At 33.0% G+C, this 16,144-nt stretch overlaps 2 protein-coding genes across 3 annotated transcripts; both read left to right on the top strand.

Annotated features, from left to right (window-relative positions):
• Positions 1 to 2,179: 2,179 nt before the first annotated feature.
• On the top strand, positions 2,180 to 5,803 carry LOC149512055 (putative WRKY transcription factor 12). 2 transcript variants are annotated; one of them, XM_089752885.1, is made up of 5 exons: positions 2,180 to 2,823; positions 3,016 to 3,092; positions 3,500 to 3,661; positions 4,491 to 4,585; positions 5,463 to 5,803. In XM_089752885.1, exons 1-5 carry the CDS (start codon positions 2,605 to 2,607, stop codon positions 5,465 to 5,467), a joined length of 558 nt encoding a protein of 185 aa, XP_089609011.1. In that variant the 5' UTR covers positions 2,180 to 2,604; the 3' UTR covers positions 5,468 to 5,803. The 2 variants fall into 2 exon arrangements, with proteins under 2 accessions (XP_089609011.1, XP_089609010.1); XM_089752884.1 differs by lacking the exon at positions 5,463 to 5,803 and having other exon boundaries at positions 2,181 to 2,823; positions 4,491 to 4,769.
• Positions 5,804 to 7,133: 1,330 nt separating this feature from the next.
• Positions 7,134 to 14,538, top strand: ALG12 (homolog of asparagine-linked glycosylation 12). The gene is made up of 21 exons (XM_022914417.2): positions 7,134 to 7,182; positions 7,260 to 7,345; positions 7,430 to 7,471; positions 7,581 to 7,626; positions 7,731 to 7,817; positions 8,166 to 8,221; positions 8,356 to 8,473; positions 9,484 to 9,542; positions 9,748 to 9,819; positions 10,133 to 10,196; positions 10,285 to 10,388; positions 10,907 to 10,978; positions 11,061 to 11,147; positions 11,262 to 11,329; positions 12,004 to 12,072; positions 12,288 to 12,370; positions 12,910 to 13,009; positions 13,713 to 13,778; positions 13,966 to 14,059; positions 14,140 to 14,239; positions 14,313 to 14,538. The coding sequence occupies exons 1-20, from the start codon at positions 7,155 to 7,157 to the stop codon at positions 14,218 to 14,220; spliced, it is 1,482 nt and encodes a 493-aa protein (XP_022770152.1). The 5' UTR covers positions 7,134 to 7,154; the 3' UTR covers positions 14,221 to 14,239; positions 14,313 to 14,538.
• Positions 14,539 to 16,144: the final 1,606 nt, after the last annotated feature.

The raw sequence follows: 16,144 nt of genomic DNA, 5'->3' as shown, positions 1-16,144 counted from the left end.
AGGACTGTGGATGAAATAACAGGTGAGAGTGAGAGGAAAGGGGGAGAAATGCGAAGGAAAAATGTGGGGGTGGGAGTGATCATAGTTTTTCTTCTCTTTTTGCAGGGAAGGGTGTGCCGAGTGGACATATTATGCCCTGTATGAGCTGCATATTGGAATTTGATTTGGCAGGATTTGAAAGGCTCTATCGTTTTCCATCTTTCAACTGCATTTGGACATTTTGACATGGATGGAAGTTTTGATGTACCCCACCACTTATTGCTTCCAAGACTCAGGTCTCTCTCCCTCCCTTTTTCTCTCTGATTTTTCTTATAAAAATTAGTATTTCTAATTAACATTCTTGTGCTTTCAAGTCAGCTTGTTTTATTGCTTTGTGTCCTTTCTTTTTCCTTTGCCTCTCAGTATGGCAACCAGAATATCTAACGCTTATAAACATTACCCACATGACCTTGCTTAAATAAATGAATAAATCATGCTTTGAGTGATTAGGACAATGCCTGATAAATATTAGAAACCTAGCAAAGTACCTTTAATAATTAGGCACAAGGCAAACAACTAACTACACATTAAACTTTTTTTGAAACAAGGAACATGAACAAAGTCCTTATCAAAACAATCCAAAAATTCCCAAAAATGAGATGAAACTGTCGGTTTTAATTGTGTGTTTAATGGTTGAATTTAATTAAGGTTTTCTCTCTGTTAAAACAAGTGTTTCTTCATATATTTTCTTTCTTTCCATGAGCCTAAATTGTCAAATAATATTTATATTGGCTACATGATATATTCCTTTCTGATTTGCACACAAACATTTTTCTCAAGTACTCCATTCGCTGCCCCTTTGCTCTCTCGAATTCAAATATATGTAGTACATTCAACTTCCTATCCACATATAAATTAAATACAAAAGATATATACTTGTTTTTATAATTTTTCAAACCATATATTGTTCTATAATAATCAAATAAAGATGCCAATCTCGACTTAGCTCCAGTGTTAAAGGGACAGGTGCTTCGATAGGGTTATGCTGTAATTAAGGCTCTTCTTGTAAGAGTATTTTGAAAAATCAATTCAAGATGGTATATAATTGACTACCCTCAATACTGGGTTAGTTTTTTTTTATCTTAAATTAATAATATCTTTTTGAAAAAAATAGAAAAATTTTTGCATGCATATAGGTAGATTTATGGAGTCTTTTTTTTTTTTTTTTTGAGATATAGATTTATGGAGTCTTAGAGTATATAATAAGTAATCATCTCCTGTCTCATGAAATTTATCCCCATATATTCTTAAGTTCCAATCTTAGCATTTCCTTATTTAGTCCAATTATAAGGTACGTGATTGCATATATTTTCAGCTCAAAAAAATTATATCCAAAAATCTCCTTTTCCACATTCATATCTTGATAAAAGTTTTTTTTTTTGAACTTGCGACATCTAAGTTAAATTTTCAAAATTAATATTATTGCTACATCTATAATTACTAATTAATTATTTTTTATATACTTTTCACATCAAGATCATTTTATTGATAGAAATCACATATAAATTAAATATTGTAATAGCAAATGTGAAACAATGTCAAATTTGTAAACTAATCGTTGTTGCTAGCGTGATTTATGCGTTACGAAAAAATAACGAAAATGTTGAATACATAACCTTCACATTCAAAAATGGAAAAAATGGACATAGACATGATGCTGTGAAACAATTAAAAGCATTTTGTTGAAATAACAACTTGTTAAAGTGCTTCAACTATAGTGATTACAAGTATATATAATTTGAACATATTAAATTATCATTATCAAAAAAATAAATCTAAACAAAACCAAAAAACGAATGTGTATGGTAAGTTTTTAAAAGGATAGAGTTCTAATGCATGGTGTAAAAAGGACAGAATACCATACATTTGGGTTTTTGAAATACATATTGATGTAAACAGCTAGAACATTCAAATCAATTATTAGATTGGTGATCAATTATACATGAATAAAATTAAAAAAATTATAGGAGTAGAGACAAATTTATACTAATTGGTGCAACTTGATCATATATATTTTTATTTATTTATCTTAATCCTATATATACCTAGCTATAAAAGATGAATTGAGATATATATATATATATATATATATATATATATATATATATAAACTTGATAGTCAATAAGAGAAATGATATATGTCCCCTTGAACCAGCTCTCCTACACATATGCACCAAAAGAATTTCATAAATACCAACTATTTACAGATAATTAGTAATAATATGTCCTATAATCCTCCCTTTTTCTTCTAGCACAAACCGCATATCTGCTTAATAAATTGTTTTTACTGTGCACTAGAGAAAGCTGTTGCTGTGGAAGCCTTCTGCACGCTCAACAAGAAGATCAGAAGGAATAATTTCCAGTAGAAACATTCCATCTAGCGTTTACTAGTTGACCAGAGACTGCGTTTCTCGTGTGGATGTGTGGAACACAAATCCAAGAGCGTTCTAGGACCTACCAAGTTGCTCTAAAATTACGAAAACTTACAAGCAATCCAGTGATAAGAAGAAGAGGATCAGTAGGAGTTGGAGGAGAGCTTCTTGCCGTCTTTGTGTTTTGAAAGAAATGGAAGGCGAAAGGGGAGTTCCTAATTATGAGCTACAAGTTTCATTCTCAACTCCACAGGCAATCCACGAAATGGGGTTTGTACAATTTGAAGAAAACCAGGTCATGAGTTTCTTGGCTCCCGCACAGTCTTCTCATCAAATATCTCAACCTCTCAATACCGCCATCATTGGTAATAACACCAATTCCAGCGCCATGGGATTCAGTCATAACGACCAGGTAGTTAGGCTTAATGAAAATTAGGTTTTAAAAAGCAAAAGTTGAAGACAGCTTTTTATATGCTCCTGAAACTTGACCTCTGACCTGGGATTTGTCTAATTTCGTGGTCTTTTATGATTTTCTTGGTATTTTTTTCTGTGTTAGATTACTGATCTTTGTATCTTATATTTGTTGGTATCGGAAAAATTTTAGGTAAGGACCTTGGATCCCAAAGCTGTAAACGACGAAAACTGCGCCAGTAACGCCAACGATGGAAATAATAATTCATGGTATTCTGATTTCTCATCTCTTACCTTCATTTTCTTTTCTTATTTATGGGTTATGTTCTTTCTGAAGCACACACGCACTGACAGAGATTCCCAGTACCAAAACACACATGCACGGTAGCTCATACCATAGATGTATAAAATTCTTTAAGATCTTTCGAGAATCTAAGGAGATCTGCCCTTATATGGAAGAGGGTTGCTTCAGCTTGCTAATGGAATTAATGCTTTTTGTACGGTATATGCATATATCTTAGTCTAACTTTCTCTTTCTCCTTGGTGGGCATGAAGAAGGAAAGTCTTGATATCCATTGATACCCGAATCCACATGCATGTCCATCAAGTAGATCTCAGTTTTCTACTTCCATTACTGGCTCTTTTACAAAAAGGTTGAGCAACTTTGGTTTTGGCAGGTGGAGGAGCTCAGCCTCAGAGAAGAGCAAAGTGAAGATTAGGAGAAAGCTTAGAGAACCAAGGTTTTGTTTCCAAACGAGAAGTGATATCGATGTGCTAGACGACGGCTACAAGTGGAGAAAATACGGGCAGAAGGTTGTCAAGAACAGCCTTCATCCAAGGTACTTTTTCTATGCTTTCCTTGTCACTGTGCATGGGGTAGGTAACCTTCGTTTATATTTCTAATGGAATGATTAAGAAGCTAATTTCATAGATAAATTTCAATATATAACCTTCTTGTTTCTATCGATTTTACCTCATGAATTCGAATCATATTCCTAATGTTATGTAAAAACAGGCATTATTAATCATAAGGATTTATTTATTAAAAACTATTAAAGCAGAATGTTTTCAGTACTGTCCGTGCTTATTGGATCATTTGTAGGAAAGGAAACGGGAAGGGCAGAGCTACTGCTAGCACTATTTTTAATCTACATATATAAATTTTAGTTGTATTTATTTCTTTGTTTCGGATTTGGCTATAGTATATATTATAAATGTTGGTTTGCCTGCTTCAATTAACTAATTAGTATATTTATATTCATCGTTTCTGGTTTCCGACAAATTCAAATGGAAGTTTTTGTTAATAATTGAAAAAACACTTTTTTATATATATGAACACTCATATGGAAGACATGCAGATGATGAATAAAACTAAATAAAGAAGGGCGAGGGTAGAGAAATTTGATAAGAAAAGTACTGCCACAAAATGATAATCGCAATATTATACAAACAGTACTTAAGATACCCTCGTTTGATCCAAAATTAATGGTCTTCTGCCCTAAAGAAACATGGATTATACGAAATGATATGACTTTGTCAACAGCTATTCTGGGTAAGAATAAGTTTGCATAAACATTTATATGAAATGATCTGTTGTTTGACACAGTTTTGCTGTTTTTGCATCATGTCTGTTGTCTTACCTAAGGTTTTGTTTGAGTTACTTGGCAGGAGTTATTATCGCTGTACGCACAATACCTGTAGAGTGAAGAAGAGAGTTGAACGATTGTCTGAGGATTGTCGAATGGTGATAACTACTTATGAAGGTAGACACAATCACTCTCCCTGTGATGACTCAAATTCATCTGAGCATGAATGCTTTACATCTTTCTAAATAGGATTTAGAAAACCAAAAGATTAAATATTTGTTATGAATATATATAAATGTATTATCTTTAGACACCTTTATCCAAATAGTGAATTGAGGGCTTCCCTTATAGTAATTATTTTTATAGTACTCCTAGACATATGGTCAATATCTTATGTATCCATTGTTCTTCATATATAAACATGGCAATATCTATCAGATGTGAAGGACACTAGTGTAAATATATATTGCATATATTTTTCATCAAAGAGATAACAGTATAATTATAAGTTCGCCATTGCTAAATTCCATAAAATGAAGAAATGAAGTCACATCCACGGTAAACTACTACTGTAAAGTAACTCTTACACCTTGAATCAGAACAAAACAACATTCGATCTGTTATAAATGATTTTCCTACAGTTATTCATTACTCATAACAGCCAAATTGCTTTGGCTCAGAGACTGTGACAGTGAGATACGAATAAGAAATTAAATTCATCACCTTCTGGATATATAGCCTCCCTCTGAGTTTCCCGCTGGATAACACTATGCCACATGATGCTCATTTTCTTCAGGACATGTGCAAAAAATTGTTGATCAGCTCAAGCTCATCGTCGTTACTGTCAGCATCAATTAGCTTAACCATCTTGAGATAACATGTGAAACATATAGCCTCGTTCGGTATATATCTTCCATTCAAGCTGTTAAGCAGGAAGTAAAGATTGCAATTTGTAAATAAAACAAACAAAAATCGAATCACATAATAAAATATTTGTAAGCTTTGGCATTATAGTATTACGACTAAAAGTTATAATTCCAAATGTGCTATGCAGGATAAAGAACCCAGAGTGTATATTCATGGAAATATAAAAAAGTGGAGCTTACGCTTAAACATTGGCCAGGATGCTCTTAAACTCAGTGAAATTGTACTTGTAAGTTGCTCTAAATAAGATTTAGCCATGAAATGCCAATTCGATCTTTATGCTTCCAAATCGTTATTCATTTCCAGACAGATGGTCAAGAAAACGAACAGTATTAATGCTTGCTGTATTGCTTTTCAAATGGCTATATATATTGCACCCAAAACTTATACCCAACTGTAATTATATAAGCAAGTTAACAATTCCCTTGGGTTTAAGGTAACAGAAGGAAGGTTGCTTGTTGGGTATGATATGGATTAAACATGTTTTACCATTTATACAAGATCATTTCATGCTTAATTTCTCGATTTTCTTTTCCTCACCTGTTATAAGTATTGCTTGTCGAGATGTCATAGCATATTATCTTTGTGGCGTTATCCAATTAGGCCCAATAGGGTGGATCATTCAGTTTTGGACTCTGACCTTGTTTGCTGTCCAAGGCCAAAACTCTTATTAGGCCTAATAGGATGGATGATTCTCGGAGATTTTAGAGTATTTGCAAAACCTACGAAAAAACATGCCTTTACTTTTACGAGTCATTAATTCATTTGTTTCTCTGCATGAGTTGATTTATAGAAATCAGTTGAAGATTAAACAAAGACGGAAAAACTACATAAATTTTTTTTTTAAAAAATTCTTCTCTGCATTTTGAAGCCTCCAATGTTTTATTTTAATATTTTTTTAATTAGATTTGGAAAACAAAAATTCTACAATCTAACTTTATTATATATAGGGAGAAATTGAAATTGAGAATTATATATTTTTAATATATATATATATATATATAGCAAAAAAAATCCTCAAAAGGAATTTAGTTTTGAGTTTATTCAAAAGCAACTTATTTTTGTGTCTTAAATTATAATTTTAACATTTTAGTATCCCTTTGTCATATTGTTTCTTTTTGAACTTCCAAATAACCATAAATTCACTCAATTAAGGTTTTAATTTATAAGGGTTAATTTTTTTAATTTAAAATTACTAATTTCTATTGTAATTTTTTTTAAAATTCATGTAAAATCTCCAGGTAAAAGAAATTCATATAAATTTCATGGAAAAAACTTACATGGGGCAGCAGGTATTGTTTTGGGCTCAAAAAGCCCAAGTAAATATACACAAATCCAGATATCCAATTTTGTGTGAATTTAAGGCTGACGTCAAATTAGGGTTGGGCTTTTAATGTCGGTTACCATTTTTCTACAAATTCAGGGTCACCGTAAGCCCATTCTCCTTACAAACAGCAATGGTAAAATTCTTTTCTCCAAAATTTCAATCTTTCGTGAGAGAATCTCCCACAATGTCTTCATCACAGAGTTTCCATATTTACTGTTGAAGGTTTGATTTAGTTGCTTATTTTTGTAAATAACTTTTTAGTTTCTTTCATGGGATCCGCAACGGGCTACGAAATTGCTTTTTTTGCTTTGGTTTTTTTTTTTTTTTATAAAAGATCCAATTGCTGTGGCCCAATCAAATCAAGATCGGGACTATCCAGTCTCGAACCAAATTTGGGCTAGGTATATCCCAGATCCAAACTAATTTATTTTTTTAAATTACAAGCATTATTAGTTTTCGTTTCGATTACTCGTCACTCTTCCTCGGTGCGCAACGATGACTTCCAAATTTCTCCAGCTATACGGTAAATTCGATTTTTAATTTCGTCTAGAAATCGTATATTTAGTATCTTTTCAATTTATTTAGGACTGATTTTGACAGGCTACGACTTGCTTCTGGCGTCTGTCGCGGCGTTTTATGTGCTTATGGTGCCGTACACTAAAGTTGAAGAAAGCTTCAACATTCAGGTAATTTCCAATTTCAATTTTTTTTCTTTTGTATATTAATTTATTTGTACTTGAACTCTTTTTTTTTTGTTTTTGTTTACTAAGGCTATGCACGATATTCTTTATCATCGCCATCACTTAGATAATGTAAGTTTAGTTGCCCATGCCTTTTTTCTTTATTGTTAAACTGTGATTTTTCTGGGTTTTTAAAATTTTAGAATTAAATTTATGTTTGGATGTTTGACTATGATATCAGTATGATCATTTGGAGTTTCCTGGTGTTGTTCCTCGCACTTTTATCGGTAAGATTTGTTGCATCTAAAAATGAGTGAATTTGAGAAAATTGTTTTGGTCGCAACTTCTCGGCTGATAATTTGGAATCATTGTATGATGCTTTTCTTTGCAGGGGCATTGCTAGTGTCGATTTTGGCATCTCCAATTGTATTAGCCATGCAACTGCTGCATTTGCAAAAGATTTATAGTCTTATAATTGGTTAGTTATCTGAATACTCATAGCTTGTAGATTTTTGTTTATTGTTTCTAACTGAAATTTCATTAATAATTCTTTTAAGGCATGTCATATTGAGGATATCGAACACAGGATCAGCCAGTGAAAAAAAAAAAAAGGGAATATATTACTGTTTTGATTCAATGATCTATTTTTTTGGTTAAATAACATAAAAATTTGTAGCATTTCATGTAAAATGTTCTATTACTAAAATTTCTTCTCCATGGTTGCTCTTCATATTCTTTTGCTGTGTAAATGCAACTGTTGACTTTGCTGTGTTGACATTTATGTTACTTACAATTACTGAATTCAATGTAATCGTTGTCTTTTTAGTACGTCTTACATTGGGTTGCATCATACTATCTACATTACGGTTTTTGCGTATTCAGGTATTTAGCTTTTGTTCCCTGTGCTTAAATTTTACAATTTTTCTTGCTTTTTCCTGTTCTACTTTTAGGTTTAATGTACTGAGAACGTTCACCTTAAAGTTCTAATCATTGAGGTTTATTTGTTGTTTGAACAGGTCAGAAACAAGTTTGGACATCAAGTTGAAGCATTCTTTGTAATATTAACTGCAATTCAGTTTCATTTGCTGTTCTATTGCTCTCGTGCACTTCCAAATATACTAGCTATGGGTGTAGGTGATTGCTTCTTGCAGTCTAACTTTCTATATCCTCACATATGTTATCACCATGAATGCACTTCCTTTTCAACCTTGTGGTTTACTTAACCTCCTAGATGGCAGCGATAATTGGAAGAAAACTACGATATATAAAACAAGAATGGGCTAAATTCACATCCATAAGCATGGGATTTTTCTGTCTGGATGTAATCTTCATAAAGAGATCGAAAGTTCATAGACATGCATGTGTTACCGTTAAAATTTTTGCTGCTGTAGGTTCTAATTTGGAATGTAGCAGTGCTACTAAAGCTGTTGAATTTGGATCAGAAGAGTCACTTATGCAAAATGCTATTATAATCCTTTAGCCTTGCAAAGATGAACAGTGACTATGCAAATTTAAAGAACTTATTATATTAGAAAAGAAGTAATAGGTTTTCACCAATTAGTAGATTTACTATTTGTCTTTTGAAATTATTAACTTGTTCTTTGTTGTGAAAAGAATTTTACTTCCTAGAGGGCAGGGGACAGACTAATTGTCCTCAAAACGTACCTAAGAGTGAGTTCCACTTCCTGAGTTGGTGACCATTGACTTATGGTAGTTTTATTCTACTTGGCAATGTGGATTCAAATGACCGAGTTTGTTCTGTAGATCTCTGGTTGTAATTTGGAATATTCTACTCTTTGTGGACTGACATTGACTAATATTTAGAAAGAAACTAGGTAGAACTGTAGAAAACGAGAATGGTGAGAAAACATGAGATAAGGAAAAGATGATAATTTGAAATGTGGTAATATACTTATTTCATCTATTTTCTGCATGATAATGTCTTAGATTGGACCGGCAATGCTTCCTATGTGACTCATATCTGTTTTTCCTGCTTGTTTTTATCAAATAGAATTGCATTTGTCTTACAATTAAGGTTGTGCTGTTTTTTCTCTGAAAATAACTTTGGTTTTTATCTGTTTTTTTTCTTGTGATGTGAAGAAGTCAATAAAACTTCAGCTAATTCTATTTTTCCTTTTATGCAGTAAATTTGGCATATGGGCATTGGTTGAAAGGGAGTTTTTATACTGCTTTAAACTATCTGGTATGTCTCCTCACTGCTTAACCTTAGCAAAACCAGTTGATTTATTGGATCATGGTTCTGTCAGTGGGTATTTGTTCTAAATGTATTCCTCTCATGATCTCCGATAAAGTTTTTTGCAGTTTTAGGTACTTTATCTTGTAACATGGCATCCTGATTTTGGCTTTGTTAGAACCTTCTTACATTGTTCTGGATTCTTAATGAACAGGTTTTTGCTGCAATCATCTTTAGATGTGATATAGTCTTACTTCTTTGTCCACTTGGCCTGGAGCTTTTGTTGGTAGGTTGTCATTCCCTGTAACATTTTTTTTCTCTTTATACTTTCCCCTTTCTCTTGTGAAACAGTGACTCAAGTTTGTTCAAAAAGAGTGTAGCAGCGCACTGTTTTCTTCTCCTATCAAGCACTGTCATTGTTCTATGCATATGCAGCCTAGCAATCACATTAGATCTATTGCCCTCTATAATGAATCAATTAATTAAGTTCTTTGATATTATTTTTGTTAGCTGCATTTTAATTACATTGTTGGATCTGATTGCATTTTAGTTTGATTAAATTTGCACTTGATTATAAGATTTAAATTTATCAATGACAGACCAAGTCAATTTCATTTTGGAAAGCATTAAAGTGCTGCACTGTGACCACTCTTTTGTGCATAGGTTAGTTAATTTTCTCTTATAAATGTTAAAACTTTTGATGATAAGGATTATCTACTATTATCAACTTATGAAATTCTCCTCAGCTCAGGTCTCACCACGCTGGTTGATTCAATTATGTGGAAGAGGTTTCTTTGGCCTGAATTTGAAGTTTTTTGGTTCAACTCTGTTCTTAATCGAAGTTCTGAATGGGGCGTATCCTTTTTTAAGGATTTTCCTATTGCACAATCCAATTTCTTTTTTAATTTGAAATAGCACAATTAATATTTTTGGTTGATGTGCTTACTAGTTCATTTATAACTTTTTCCTGTTACAATTTATAATTTATTAGATGATTGAAGATGTGAGGTATTTCCTTACGTGTCTTTTACATTTATGTCTGCAATGCACTTGTAATGGAATCTTCAGCATTCATTACAGAAGTCTCTAGTCCATGTCCTATGCATTCTTTCGAATAATCATGGTTTCTCTTCTTATTGGCTAAGGCTGGAAACTTCCTGCATGCATAGCCACCTACTTTATTGGCTTTGCTAGTTTTTGAAGCTTTATTGATTGTTATCAGCTCTATTACATTCATCTTTACCTCGTTTTGATTATTTCATTTTTTATCAGGAAATGCATGTTGAAGGATTGTATAATATGTGCTTGTGTGCATTTCTTTGGTATCTGACTCTTTTCTTGATCTCTATTCCTTAATGATATTCTTTATTTAGACACATTCCATTCACTGGTATTTTACTTCTGCACTTCCTCGCTCGTTACTCTTCGCATATCCACTTTTTATGGTGAGTCTTGAACTAGGAAGATGAAAGTTATACTACATTATTATTCTGAACTACTGCACTTTAAATTTGTTATATGTTGCAGCTTGGAGTCTTACTTGACAGAAGGCTTCTTCCTCTGGTTCTACCAGTACTATCCTTTGTTGTACTTTACTCTAAGCTTCCACACAAGGTATCATAAAAAGAAAATATATACATCATTGGCTTGCTTCCTATTTTAGAAAATAGACACACATATACAAAGTTCACTCACACAATTATGTAATCACATTTTCTAATGACGCAGGAGCTCCGTTTCATTATCAGCTCAGTTCCAATCTTCAACTTATCTGCTGCAGTTGCAGCTAGCAGAATGTGTGTTGTTTCTTTTTCCTTCTTTCCTTCTATTTTGAAGCTAAAACTATTGGAAATGAATGAGGATAGGTTGTAACATACAACATATTCATATGGCCAACTTCTGAATTTAAAAGAAGCATTAAAAAAAATCACACAAACACATTACATAAAGATGTAATAATCTTGCAAGGTTTTCTAGAAGTTTTCATGTCCGACACGCTTTAGTTTTAACACCACCAGATTTCTAGCCGTATTGGTGTGACTGCTTGTGTTTTTGGACAAATTAAAGTCACCTCCCTGATTATTCTGGAGACCTGAAGATGTGACACAGTGGATCCTGAACTTTTGACTTGAACATAGAAGACCCTGGTTATTGAAGTGATTGCGTTGTTCCTCTGCTTTTTACGTTTATTTGAAAAAGTGCATGTAGTAATTGGATATCTGAGCCAAAAGAAACTTGGTCTGGACAATGGGGCCAGAAGGTGGGGGGGGATTGCAGTGTATCTGCAAGTTCGAGGTTTTAACAGATTATGACTTAAACCATGGAGGACTTATGTGTTACTTGCCCTTTCTACTCATGCATGGTGCTACTTTCTGTTCACGAGTAAACCATGTAATTTTTTGTGTCTTATTGTTTTCAATCATTATCATTGCTAGGTAAATATATAATTTATTCTGCCTTATTGTTACAGCTATAACAACAGGAAGAAGAGTTTCTGGAAATTTCTCAATTTACTCATGCTGGGATTGCTTTTAATGAGGTTGGGTCATTTGTTTTTTGCTTTAGTTTGAAATATAGTTTGTTTCCTTGTTGTGAACCATGTCATTACAACTGATTGAATACAATTATAGAATCTTGTCTATCCTTAAATGTGAGTTCTTCTGGACTCCATTAAGTCCCATGTGGAACCCCACATTATGGATGGTTGAGATATGAATCTAAGTTCCTTTTATCTACTCATTTTATATTCTGTAGTCTAGGGTGCACAATCATAACTTTCATGGCGTCCTATGAGAATTATCCCAGTGGTTATGCTTTAAAAGAGTTGCATCAGATTGGTGAGTCCTTCCTCCCTGTCTCTTTCTCTCATAGATAAACATATACATGTGAGTAACTGCTCTCATATATTTGTCTTATTTACCACTAGTGTACTTGATTCACTCCTTTTGATTTTTCTTTATGGATTTATCTGTTATCAGTAAGAAATTATGGAATATTGTATAGACTTTGACTATAAAGCATATGCAATTAAACATAGCAGTATTTTCTTCTTGTTTCCAAGCACGTCATTCCTTCTATGTTTATATGTCATGGCCTATGGTTTTAGCGGAGGAGGTTGGAAGCTTGTTTGCATGCGTCTCTGAGCGTGTGTCTATTTTAGTAAGTTTGATCATGCTAGCAGACAGTAAAGTTATATATCCTTCTCTGCCCAAAACTTTCTCCCACCTACCCCTTTATTTTTCTTTCTCGTTTAATTCAGCTAAAATGTAGTTGGCTATAAACAATTTTTTGTCCTCTTTATTTTGTTTCTTAATGTTTTTTCATTGTGAATTGCTAATATTTTGAGCCACGGGTGCATGGTTTCAACTTTCTGCAGGCAATCTTGCTAACAAGACCAATGAACTCTGGGTTCACATCGATCCATTTTCAGCCATGAATGGAATATCCCTCTTTTGTGAAAATGAGTTGCCATGGAGGTAGTTTTCATTACATATGTTACACATTTTGATATGGTACATGCAGAATCTGAAAACTAGGTTTTGTAACTAATGTCAAAAAAGAAATCAATTGCTATGGTTGTGGGAATTGCTGTCATTAGAATGGGCCTAGCATCAAAATATCATATGAATAGAGCACAGTGGTGTAATGTGTAATGTGAGAAATAGGCTTATGTTGTTTCCAGTGTTGAGGTAAGAATATAGTTGCCTTGTGATGTTAGCCTTTTATGCAGCCCATGGTCCAAGCTGTAAGCGTATAACAGCAGTTATGTACTACTAATTGAAATGCTAGCCTGTGAGGAGTAATTGATTGATGTATGATCTTATATTAATGCCAAAACCAGTGTCTAACCATTTTGCAAACAATTAAAAAGAAAAAAAAAATTTGAATGGATATTGTAAACAATGCTCGAGCTAGTTGCCAACAGAAGTAACCTATTGTTTTTTTTGCTGTTATTCACTCATTGTTCACTTCGAAACAGCAGTGACTGCATATTTTTTTATTCATATATTGATAATTTGATATGATAGGTTCCCTGTTAAACTTTAGCTTGGGAAGCATACTGTATAATTGTTTTGTTTTATTGTTGCATTTCCTTTGAAAGCACCAGTTTTCATGTTCTTTTTATGCACTTATAATTCTTTCTAAAGTTGGAATGTTTTTACATCTTTGATAATGCAGATACTCTAAAGAAGAAGAGATTACCCTTGAGGAATTTTGTCGGAGAAATTTCACCTATCTTATAAAGTGAGTTCCCCACTCCCCCTCCACTTATGTGGTTTGTTTTTAATAAAAGAGTCTTTATTTAATGTCAGACCTGGAGTAAACATTTTATCAATGAAAAATGCAACCATGAAGGAAAGATGTACATAAAGAGTAGATCATTGAGAATTCATGGCCTTGGTCATACTTATTTTTCTTCTCTCTTAAACAGTGAGCATTCAGTTATTGACGGGTACAAGTGTTTATTTTATGTGAATGGCTTCTCGAGACTTCATATCCAACCAGAATTTCCACCTATCGTCCTGGTAGGGGATAAATTATCTATTGTAAACTTTGGCATGATAGTATTACCACTAAAGGTTCTAATTCCAAATGTACTATGCAGGATAAAGAGCCCAGAGTTTATATTCATGGAAATATAAAAAATGAAGAGCTTATGCTTAAACATTGGCCAGGATGCTCTTAAACTCAGTGAATTTATATTTGTAAGTTGCTCTAAAGACGATGAAATGCCAATTAAATCTTTCTGCTCTCAAATCTTTGTTCATTTTCTGACAGATGGTCAAGAAAACCAACGGTATGAAAGCTTGCAGCATTGTTTTTCGAATGGCTATATTGCATCCAATACTTGTACCCATCTGTAATTTTATAAGCAAGTTAAACCATTCCCTTGAGTTTAAGGTAACAAAAGGCAGGTTGCTTGTTGGGTATGATATGCATTAAACATGTTTTACCCTTTATACAAGATCATTTCATGCTTAATTTCTCAATTTTCTTTTCTTCACCTGTTATAGGTATTGCTTGTCGAGTTGTCATAGTATATTGTCTCTGGGGCATTATATAATTAGGCTCAATAGGGTTGATGATTCAGTTTTGGACTTTGACCTTGTTTTGAAGTTTATAAATTCTGGTTTGCAAGTTGCAATAAGAAAACAAAATGCAAAAAATCGATGAGATGTATCAAAAGTTTTTTATGAAATTTAACAGGGCAGATAAAAGACCCTTTTTCTGAAAAATAGAGTTAGCACCCAGCCATCAACAAGTTTTAATAAAATTAAAAAATGCACGCAGCAAGCAAAGCAAAGACACAGAACACAAAGGTAAATGACCCCCATTTACTCGAAAACACAAAATATCCTCTAGCACGTCAAGGTTTTCATTGAGCATATCTGGGAAGCTGATTGAACCTGTAATTAAAGTTTCAAATTTACGGTTGTTTTGGTCCCGTTAGATACTTTTTTTTTTCCCGACATTTATAAATTATAATTTTTTCTAAAAAGAAAAAAGAGTTTTCAGGATTTTGGATAATGATTGTAAGACATTTTGACAAAGAACGAAACCTACAGGGAATCATGATTTTCTTGCTGCAAATTTGTCCTTTTGCAATCCATTTACTTGCTTATCATCTTATGTGATTGAAGTTAGCTGTGCTTTCTTTTCCACAACTATTATCCCATTGTTCTCATCGACTCCCACATGCTTCACATCTTTCTTTCTTGCATAATTGGCTAGGCTACCCTGTAATTTAAAGAATTTCAATGCTACCAATTTCCAATCTTAATCGTAAATTAATATAATTCAAGTGCACTCCTTCGTTGATAATACTATTCCCCTTACAAATTCCTAAAGAGAAAATAAAAATAAATTGTATTACCAAATTGTGTGGTCGGAATATGTGAGGAGAGGGCTCACATGGACAGCACATGGGTTGGAAGGCACCTTCAACAGACGCCCTTTTGAGTTTTAATTCCAACACGAAATCAAGAACATTGAGAGTTAAAAGACATGCTTTCCTCTTGTTTCACTCCATGAAAAACATGCTTCCAGCTTGGCATTGTCTAACTGACTGCTAATCAAATTCCTGTTCTCCCAAGTTATTATTATTATTTTTTTAATTTCGGTTTCAATCTACAAAGTTGATCAATCATCATGATAAAGTTAATTGAAATCATCATTTTTAAATTAATGCAATATTATGGTAATTATTACACAATAAAGAAGATTGAAGTAACTCTGAATATGGTAAATTTAGGCGTAAATCCAAATGTTTTGAATTGAAATTTTCATTTGGATGTGTCAATCACATCAAAGTGGTTTTTGCCTTTTAAGGTACCTAAAATTTAACTGTTAGATATATCTATCATTTAAAAACTATGAAAGTAAGAGTAATTATTCAATTATATAATGAAAGTGTTCAAGTGGATCTAGGGTCAAATTATTTTAATATCTGAAGCTTGATCATTGATGAGAAGTGGGGCAAAGGACAAGGCTAATGGTATAAACTAAATGTATCCTGGATGAAGTTAGAGAGGGTCCATGCAAGTTGCATATATTGCTGTAAAATCAAGTCTTCCCTCTGTTCTGTCTAAAACAATTTTAATATCTTTACA

Source organism: Durio zibethinus, chromosome 23, assembly GCF_047325235.1.
Source record: "Durio zibethinus cultivar Kanyao isolate XHJ-2024 chromosome 23, ASM4732523v1, whole genome shotgun sequence".
In the NCBI taxonomy this organism is placed as follows: domain Eukaryota; kingdom Viridiplantae; phylum Streptophyta; class Magnoliopsida; order Malvales; family Malvaceae; genus Durio; species Durio zibethinus.
This window is presented reverse-complemented; position numbering and strand designations above follow the sequence as displayed.